The sequence below is a fragment of the Dreissena polymorpha genome, chromosome 12, assembly GCF_020536995.1.
Source record: "Dreissena polymorpha isolate Duluth1 chromosome 12, UMN_Dpol_1.0, whole genome shotgun sequence".
NCBI lineage: Eukaryota > Metazoa > Mollusca > Bivalvia > Myida > Dreissenidae > Dreissena > Dreissena polymorpha.
The window spans coordinates 36,020,394-36,031,470 of NC_068366.1; the positions used below are offsets into that span (position 1 = coordinate 36,020,394).

The 11,077-nt window shown below is 35.3% G+C and overlaps 1 protein-coding gene across 1 annotated transcript; it reads right to left on the reverse strand.

The window, feature by feature from the left end:
- Positions 1-280: 280 nt before the first annotated feature.
- LOC127852528 (uncharacterized) lies at positions 281-10,641 on the reverse strand. The gene is made up of 4 exons (XM_052386484.1): positions 10,563-10,641; positions 6,362-6,439; positions 4,276-4,890; positions 281-381 (listed from the first exon to the last, which is right to left on the reverse strand). Exons 1-4 carry the CDS (start codon positions 10,639-10,641, stop codon positions 281-283), a joined length of 873 nt encoding a protein of 290 aa, XP_052242444.1.
- Between the last annotated feature and the right edge of the window lie 436 nt (positions 10,642-11,077).

The following is an 11,077-nucleotide window of genomic DNA, read 5'->3' on the forward strand; positions in this document are numbered from 1 at the left end:
ATCCTGGCCTGTATCTCTTCCCAAGATCCGCCACGCCCGTCCTCTACGTTGCCACCTCCGCTGTCCCCGTCCCTCTTCCGGCGATGTAATGAAACCACTATCTACTTACGGACAATATCCAATCGCTTAGCGATCCTTCCAAATTATGGGAGTCAGCAAAGTCAGCAGGAGAGGGTCGAGGGATGACGGTACTCGCTTTATTAACAGAGCCGCCCAAGGATGTTCCCATATCCGACCCTCCTCAGGCGATGTAGTGAAACCACTATCATCCTACGGACAATTACCATTCCGCTTGGCGATTCTTCTGAGTCTTCAAGAAAATCTTCAGCGAGTGACTCTCCCCCCGATCGCGACGTGCATGCTCCAGCTGCTGACCGAGCTCTGTTAAACTAATGAATATTATATAATTAATAGAGTTACCTTGATTTTTTGGGCAATCGCCATTTTCTTTGACATTTTCAACTTAAATCGCGAGTTAACAGATTCAATTCCCATTGGCAATTTTGTCGATCGGAAACGCTAAAATATATTATCGTGATTTTGAAATAAAGTTAGAAAAATACGCTTTAAATAATTGAATTAAACAAAACGTTTTAAATTGTTGTTGTTGCTTTTTGTCACTTGTTCGTCGTATATTCAACGCTGTAATTCGTGTTATTTATTGCACGTGCATTCAAACCACACGTAAATTGTGTAAATAAAAATTATAATACGGGAGATCACATCATTTGTGTACTCAATTTGCTTATTATGAGTTTAGTTTTTCACCATAAAAATATATTGTATTCAAATATTCGATTAGCATGCAGTTTTCTTTCGACACATTGAAATCATACTTTTCTAGCCGCGTCATGCGAAAATAGGTCTTATGGCGTGTTGGCTAGCGTAGCAAAAGCCCTGTCTGCGCAGTTGCGCAAGGTTTCGTAGTCGCATTATGTATCTTCTGACATACTGCGAGATGCGCAGGCTGGACGATTGCAACGCTAGCCGCATATGGCATAAGATCCATTTTCGCATGACGCGGATCCACAAAAATATCTTTGTTTCTTATAAATGCAACATCTTAGCAAAATACTTTTCGATAGGAAATTGAAGTCAAACTGTGTCATTTATAGCGAACTGGCACATTTCGGTAGCATTTCCGTCTTTCAAGAACGACTTTCATACCGTCTGAAGAGTACGGCAAACATTTGTGGTTAGATAATGAAACGATTTCCGTCTTATCATGACACTATATTTTTCGGTAATTTTTATGTCCCCCACTATAGTAGTGGGGGACATATTGTTTTTGCCCTGTCCGTTGGTCTGTTGGTCTGTCTGTTGGTCTGTCTGTCTGTTTGCGCCAACTTTAACATTTTGCAATAACTTTTGCTATATTGAAGACAGCAACTTCATATTTGGCATGCATGTGTATCTCATGAAGCTGCACATTTTGAGTGGTGAAATGTCAAGGTCAAGGTCATCCTTCAAGGTCAGAGGTCAAATATATATGGCCAAAATCGCTCATTTTATGAATACTTTAGCAATATTGAAGATAGCAACTTGATATTTGGCATGCATGTGTATCTCATGGAGCTGCACATTTTGAGTGGTGAAAGGTCAATGTCAAGGTCATCCTTCAAGGTCAGAGGTCAAATATATGTGGCCCAAATCGCTTATTTTATGAATACTTTTGCAATATTGAATATAGCAACTTGACATTTGGCATGCATGTGTATCTCATGGAGCTGCACATTTTGAGTGGTGAAAGGTCAAGGTCATCCTTTACAAGGTCAAGGTCATATTTCAAAGTCAAACGTCATATAGGGGGACATTGTGTTTCACAAACGCATCTTGTTGTTTCTCATCTTGAAAGCAATACTGTGTTATCAACGTTCATCGATAGTTCTCGGACGATTTAGTACCGGGTCAAGATGCAAAGTATAATTTAAACATATATATCACGCACACACAATAATATCGAAAATGATCAACCCAAATAGTTGTGTTGTTTTCTGTTAAGTTTTTGCGACAATTGATAAATTATTTCCGATTGTCACGAATTTTCTCAATGAACTGCGCTTTGCTTATCATTATCAAACAATAATGAAATGGAATTCATATTAATATTAAAATAAAACGTTTTTCTTTTAATATTGTTTTGCTTCATTTTTTTTTTGTTTTTCTTCCGTTCATCTGATAAAGAATCGGCCGTTATTAAGGTTGGTTACTAAAAGCTTCATCTGCGCACGTGTATGTGTGAATTTCAAAGATAATTCATAAGTCCTGCTGCAGATTTCCCAGCTATATCAGACCCCCCCCCTCCCCCGCTGTACTACCAGAAATCAGCCAAACGCTATCAACGAGGTTACGCAAAAGAAGCATGATAGTGTATTGCAATCTCGACAGCAGTCGTTTTATTTTGCCTAATCTATTAATAGCCTCAGATTTGAAATGCACTGTGCTGCGCAAAAATACCACTTGACTGACGTAGCACGTAGTGGACTATGTTACTTTTGCATAAACTTACTCTTCCGCGACACGTATAGCTAAAAATAGTTTTTTGACTTAACATATATAGTTATACGATCCTTTCAAAATGATTTCATTTAACACGATAGTCATATTATGTGTCAATTTGTAAATGAGTGTAGTTCAAGAACTGAGACAGCGCTGCGCATTATTTCTTGGCGCAAAATGCGGCAGTTATCAGGTTTTGGGTCATAAGCAAACCTTGCTGTTAACCTTAGTTGTTCGCAAGCGAACAACTTAAAATCGGCCCGGCTAAGCGGGCCAATATAATTTATATTGACCCGCTATTTAGACAATAACACACGGCAGAGCTGGGCCGGACGTCTATAATCGGCCCGCTGCCGACATAACGGCCCGAGGGCCATTATGCGGCTAGGGCCGATTTTAGACGTCCGGCCCAGCTCTGCCGTGTGTTATTGTCTAAATAACGGCCCGCTCTCGACGTCATTTTCTTCTATTTATAGTAAAGATATGTTATTATAATAATTATTATAATAATAATAATAATAATAAAAGCTTTATTTACAGAAGATTACACATAAAGACAATGACACACTATACATATTATGCAGATAAATCAATACTTTTTTACAATTCAGCCTTCTTAAAATAACATACACATATAGGTCTATAACAAGTAGAACATTCAAACAACATTTCTTACACACATACATAACACACATTTTGCTTTTTAGACAGACACACATGAAATACCATTGATTAGAAAATAACATGACATATCATTGATTAAACTATTAGAATAATGTTAACCCTTTCAGTGCGGGAACCGAATTTTGAAGGCCTTTGCAAACAGTTTGGATCCAGATGAGACGCCACAAAACGTGGCGTCTCATCAGGATCCAAACTGTTTGCTATTCTGATAGTATTCTTTGAAAAAAATCGAAGAAAATGCTAATTTTAGAAATTCAGCAGACGACATTTTAGCAGAAGACAAATTTCCCAGCATTCAAATGGTTAATATTATACGAGACAGAGCCAATATACAGTAACATCTGCCTACATCAATATACAAATCAATACGATTATACATCTGTCGACATTTATATAGAAGATGGAACCTTTCATCACAGTATAAGTATTTACGTAGTTGCTTTATTTGCAAATGTAAGATGATCTTTTACTCTTCTGTATTGAATCATGGAATACATCTTTTTAAAATAAAAAAAAACAGACTAATACTCAACTTGTTAAGAGTATTGGAGCATCACAGGTTAATAGAACATACAAAAGAGTTTGTGAAAATTTCAAGTATTTTGAAAACTATGATACGTTAGATACACGATTGATTATATAACCGTCATTGAGCATAGGATTTAAAGTTGCTCTAAGTTATATGAGAACGATTTGAAAACCCCGAAAATATTTAGGAGTAATTCCGGAACATGTTCTCCGCAACTATTGATGATATATTGATGTATTTTCGCTCATTTTTTGACCAATTATTTCCGTATGTATGCGACCAATGGTGGACAGTATACGTGAATCGGAAATGGTTTTCTATACTCCGCGATTTTCGTCGACGTAGTTCGTTGCAGCCTCGTTTCAGAATGGCCGACGAATCATTTGATAATTTGAGGCACAGTTCTATACCTCCCTTTTCATTAAAACCGATAGTAGCAAGTGTATTCATGAAAAAGTGCGTGTTCGGTATATAGACAGCGTTAACGTCTGTGTCATCCATCATGCCTTTGTAAAAATACGGCGATTGTCCTGTAGAAGAGACTCTGAATTTGTAAGCGTCACCTGCCGTGAAGTTGTTATATGACATGAAATTCGTTGTTACAAAACAGGGACCGGCGACGTCAAGTTGCTCCCACAAGGCCTGGAACGCAGACAGATTGTCAATCATGTGCTTCAAGAAGGGATGCCTCGGTCTAGACATCATGATTGCGTTGTTCAGCAGGAAGGGGATCTCATACCGAAGAGCGCTGTGTTCAAAAGGTTCCAACGGGAAAATGGCGGCGTACTTCCGAGTCACCGGGTCAAGAGGCCGTAGGCACTCAAAATCTAGATCAGCATAGATTCCACCGAATTCATACAGAACGAAGTACCTGAGAGCGTCCGCCTTGTTTACGTTGTTTCTGTAATTGTCCCAAACCACTAGGAAGTCTGGATACATTGCCTGTATGAATTGTCTGGCAGTCTCGTCGGTCCAAAACATGTACTTCCAGTTTGGATTGAAACGAATAAAAGACTGCACATTCTTCTGAAAATCCATCGGTATTGCCTCGGTCTTGTAGGTCTGGTGGATGATGTGTGGAATTCTTGGAGAGGACGATGAAGTTGGGAATTCGTACATTACTTCCGGTTCAAAATAAGGTTGATCGAGTTCGAAATAAGGTAAACCGGAAGTAGGTGCTGAAATGCAGAAGCAAATACAAATTGATTAAGATATCAGCATCAATTAAAAGTTGTTCTATGGAATGCAGTAAAACATTCGCAGAATGATGCTTTGGAAACGACTGTTATCTCGGTAAAAAACATTAAGGTGCATGCTGCATGTCCTCTCATTGAAACAAATGTCATGCAATGTTTATACGCGTTATGATTTTGAAAATTCAAATGACTCATTTCGGATATCATAAACAGTTGTCTATACGTATGCACAGTCACATAACCAGTTGTCTATACGTATGCACAGTCACATAAACAGTTGTCTATACGTATGCACAGTCACATAACCAGTTGTCTATACGTATGCACAGTCACATAACCAGTTGCCAATACGTATGCACAGTCAGTAAGTGGACGATGTATAATCATGGTATGTACTATCTATATTCATCTATATTAAGACTGGGTTGTAATCGGTTTTTACCTGAACATTCATGAACATAAGGATACACATATCGCACAATAAGCCCAATACTATTTTAATAAAAATTAATTGTAAAATAAAGTAAACACGATTGCATCGAAATTCTTCTAGAACAATAATAACATTTTGTGCTTTATTTTGTACAAATACATAAGTCTTAAACTACAATATTCTTTTTAAATAAATGCATTTAAACAAAAATGTTCATTGCCATGTTTTTAGGAGGATAAGCACATCCTTGTGACTGTTCCTATAAAAAATTTATTATAAATTCAAGTGAATATGAGTCCCATTTATATCAGAACAGAGAACATTCAGCACGAGAACAAAACTAAAACAAGTTGCAAGTAAAATAACTGCACTAAATATAAAATCTACGTCCAAAAATCTGACAAAATGTAAATAAAGTGAAGAACCCCTTCATCCGTATCAGAAAGTATATATAATAGAGAATTTGGATACATAAAGATAGGAGAATTGTGTAGTATAAATACAGAACAAATGTGTAGTGTAAATATAGAACAATTGTGTGGTATACAGATTGATGAAGTTCTAGTATAAAGCTTAGTGAAATGTCTAGTATAAACATAGGATAATTGTGTAATACAACGATAAGGGAATTATAATGTATTAAGAAAAGATAATTGTGTGGTATAAAGAATAGATAATAGTAGCAGATACGCTCAAAGATGACTCACTGAATATTTCTATTTCACTTATAGGTGTCAAAGTTAAGGAGACTGACATTCTTTAAAAAAAGTACAAAATAATGCCGTTTTAAATTACGGCAACAATTACATCGAAAGAGTTGTAATTATCAACAGTGCAATCTTTGTGTCTTAATTGTAAATTGAAATTCTTCAAAAAATTAAAGGCGTTATTTGGGAACATAAGAGTTCAAATAACAATATCATACCTTACCTTGTTTAATGACTTTATTTGTTTCTCTAATTTGGTTGACAGGTATTACGTATTTGAGTTTGTCAGACAATTTTTTACTGCCCTTTGTACCTGATCCAGACGGATTTTGTTTAACTTTGACTGAAATTTGACTGATGTTAGGGTCTTTCTTGTCCAGTTGCGCGTCATCTGAAGTAATTGGTTGTGTATTTAAATTACCTCCAATGCCACTGTCTGTGAATACAAATAAGAAAGAAATTTTACATCGTCCGACCCACCAACTTTGAAGGTAACGATCACATGTTTGGGTCAAAACAATACATCAGAAACATTTGACACTAAGAGTACCAGAACTAAATCAATCGAATATGTTATTGCGTATCTCATAAGATTGATTTATTTAAAGGATGTTGTTTTGTATTAAAAGATTCACTGAAAAGAATTTTCGACTTTGGTACGACGATAATAAGTATGCGCTTGATAAATAAAACAGTACGTCAAAGATTTAGCTTTCCAACGTCTTACATGGCGTCACCTATAAAGGATGTGTCATTGAACGGCTGATTTGCTGCCGTCAGGGTACATAATTGTTGCCAGACAATCGATGGAAAGTTTAAACATTGATTAAAAACATTCAAACAGTGAAACATGTTAAGTTTTAGATATATTTATATATGGCAGAAAAGAAAACCTACATACTATTTAATTAACTCACCGCCAAGGCTTCTGAAAACATGCAAGACCCGTAACAGTGCGATGAACGCTACGCTAGCAAAGAGGACCTTACGCGTGCAAGATCTGCGTGAAATCAACCGGCCGACTCGTTTCATCTTCGCTGTAAGATCTCACAAACAATCCAGTACTTAAGCAATAGCAAAATCGATTTAAATACACTGCTACTTTTACGCGTATATTTTATCCTTTCTTGTATTGTTTGGCAAATCTTTGCTTTTTTCTGCCATATGTATAAGCCGACAAAACACCCGTCTCCAACACGTTCACTGTTTTATTGCCAGCTATGCATCATTAAATTTGTACCAATTAGCTTAAACTGTTACTTAATAGTTATTGACGTTTTATTTATCAGATGGTAACACATGTTTATCATAAGGGAACACGTTCGAACGCTTCTCAATAGAAATGTTCAACATCATAACTGTGTATTCAAAGTTTAACATGTTCGTATAGTTTTATTTTTCCATTGAAACTAAATGTAATGTTACCGAAGTTAGAAGACTAAATACCTTTTGAAATCGGAGATATATCCAAATCAACAAACATACCCTGGTTGTGCATCTCATTGCATGTAAATGCAAGTTTTTTACACACACGAAACATAATTAATATATTTTGCTTTTATGAAAATCACTTATGCAAACCATAATGAAATATTTGGAACTCAACTGTAAGTAAATAAATATCATTTCATCAAATATATTTTTCTGGCTAGTTTAAACATTTTGTATTTCCAACGTATACATTTTACAGAATCCACAGTACGCAGTAAACAGAAAAAATACTGCAGTGGAAAAAAATGGTTTTACCAAAAGATCTTCCAACATTATTTGCGGTTCGCCTTTGAACGTTTATTGAGATACCCACACGCACATATTATTTTGGTAAACACATTAACGTTACTTTTTCTAGATAATGCGCTGACAGCTTTATCATTGGATAAAGCAAGTCCGTGCAAAACGGATGCTATAAATTAACCGCTTGTACTAAGAGACCAGTTAACGACCGCATTGGAACATGGTGAGAAGGGTCTCAAAGCTAACGTTGTGAGTTGTAATGACCATTCTGGTAAAAATTCAGATACGGGTATACCATACTAGTTTTAAAAGACAAGACATCGTCAGTCAAACAATAAAAGCCGCGCTCTGGCTAACTTCAGAAGTTTGAGATTTCTGAATGGCTTAACACGCTGCTATCTGAATCTGAATCAACACCAACTGTGCATCCTACTTGCAAAGTAAATATAAATATGTTACTTTCAACAATACGTAGCAAAACATGTTTAACAGGTAGAAAGCATATACCCTATAGACCATTGGCCGAAAATACTTGTCCTTCTCTGTACGCCCTAAAAAGGGGGAATAATAAGATAATACTCGGTTTAACATGGCTTTTTCAATGATCTACAAGCGTCTATGGTTATACACTAGATGTGCACGTTGATGAAATTCCATGAACAGATGTTTATATCACAGAACAGACTAGGCGTTGAACCTTTATGGATATCGGACAGCTATTCACTCTCATAACCGACCACATAACTGACACCTACTGTGAGGACGACCAGAAAATACTATATAAGCATTAAACTTTCAAAAAACCTAGGTCCACCAATGATGAATTGGAGGGTAAGCCAAGACCTTAGTAGCAATTTGTTTTACAGTCAATTACTCACGCTCAATTGATTTACTATGGTATATTATTAACGAATTACCAAATTCTTAAGTTATATCCTTTATGTGAAAGATTGGTAAAGATTAAATTAAAAAATAAACACGTTATATAACATCCACAAACCTTTTTGTTGATGGCTTGCGGACGATGGACTCTATGGCCTGATAAGCCGTCCATCCGGACAGTAAATGAATCCACGTTTTATCACATTAAAAATAAAAAAGGACGCACTCCAAACTGTGCAGTCGTTTTCGCATGTATAACGCTTTCACATTCTTTTAATTTCAAAAGATGAATACTCATAATTGAAAAAAAGTGCTCAGTGTGTCTCTACACCAATAGTTTCGCTTACCGTCGTTCAGTGTTCTTGTTTATTTACATTGAAAACCACATTTGAAAGTAATACATATATTAAATGTTGCATTATGAAATTTAAAATAATATTAATTTTGAACAAAACAGATTTTATTTACGACTTAAGCATATACAGCTCATCGTCAAATTAACAATATAGCAATAATAAATACATACACATTTGTCAAAATAACAACAATTTCGTTTATTCATTTTACTAATATATGCTTTTGTTAAGAATGTAATATGTATGAGAAGGCTATTTATTAATTAAAAGTGTACAAATTTACAAATTATTTTAATTCTTGGAATGTTTTAGTGCCTACCAGTTTCTATAAATAGAACAAAACATGGTTCGTTTTGTCATTTCTTAATGTTATAATGTTTGCTATTCATAAATGTGTTTTGCAAGCATGTATTACATTGAGAATGGTCCTGGATGATGAGCTTTAGGACGGATGGTCATTGTAAATGGTTTTCGGACGGACAAATAGCAAGTTAACAATCAATCATAAAGCAACAACCATTAACATATTATAAAGATCATTTCTTTGTTAAATATCGAATCATGTTTTTATAACGTACCAGAATTGACATCATATTATTATATCCAAGATTAATGCCACAGTACGAGTACGCAATCACTATAAGCTCTTTTCGAAGCATATAATTATATGTTCAACTATGGCCACGTTGGTAATCATTTTGCAGAAAGTGTAAAGGATTTGGTACATACATAGCTTATGCAAAGATCACGCTCGAAATTAAAGATTAAATATAAGAATTTGTGCAAGTTTTCCAGGGCAATATGTGTTTCGGCAGTATGGTGGAATTTTCATATAATTATGAGCAAAATCCTAACTACCCACTTTTATGAGATTTTCTTTACATTGTATACTTAAGAAAACATAGTGAATACTTCCCTAACTGGTTTATCTCTGTTACAATTTCGTAATATCTCCCCGCAAACAATGTTTATATTTAATTGTATCCGTTTTGTTGTATTATTATGCAATAGTAAAATGTTCAAACAAATATAAAGTATATAAAAGCCACATAACGAACATTTTAAAGATAATACTAGGTATTTGTTTGAACGCCATCGTATTGAAGTGTTATGTTTTTATCAATAAGTAAATTATTTTAATATATTTAATGTTTTGTTTATCTATGCAAACCTGATTTTCTTGGTACTCGTGTTGAAAAAGTTGTTCGGAGTTTCTTCCATGTTAAAAAAACAGACGCTGAGAAAATCAAGTTAGTTATAAACAGTTTTCGAACCTGTTTTTGTGTCAAAGAAAGGAACATGTGAACACCGATATTTTAACGAATTACTCTATTGTTATTTTACCTAACTACAATAGGTTTGATTAGACATTTGCATTGTTCAAACTGATTTGCTTGTATCTTTATTTGGATATTTCGCCCTACTCAAAAGTATTTCAGTCTTTGAGTACCCGCTGAAGGACAGCTATCCATGTATCGACTTCAATTTTAACATATGTGTACAAATACAGGACTGGTGTGCGCAGTATGTGTATTCTTCTACCCGTGCTGGGCCTCACCTGGGTGTTCGGTATTTTCGCAGTCAACAAAGACACGCTCGTCTTCCAGTACTTGTTCGCCATCTTCAACAGTTTGCAGGTATATGCAACACAATATATATCGCGTTCTGTTGAAAGTGTACCTCAAAGATATTGTAAACTATGAATAACCAGTCAAAGCAACAGCAGCATTCACAACTGGGTGTGTTATGCTAACATCTCTTCTACTGCGAAACCTAGTGGGGTTGGAATCGCATGTAGTCATACTGAGCTAAGTTTTATCAATTAAAACATTGTACCTTAGGCAATGAAATGAATCCACATATTACATTTTTAACTATTTCACATATACTTTTAATGTTAAACCAGCCTTTTTATTGTTCAATATATTTTTATTCGTTCACAGAGAATTGTTTATTATGCTACAGGGGTTCCTCATCTTTTTGTTTGAAAAGAAAGTAAGTATCAATAAAATAACACCATCCAGTCTGTATCCACACCTATGAAAGTTGCTATAACA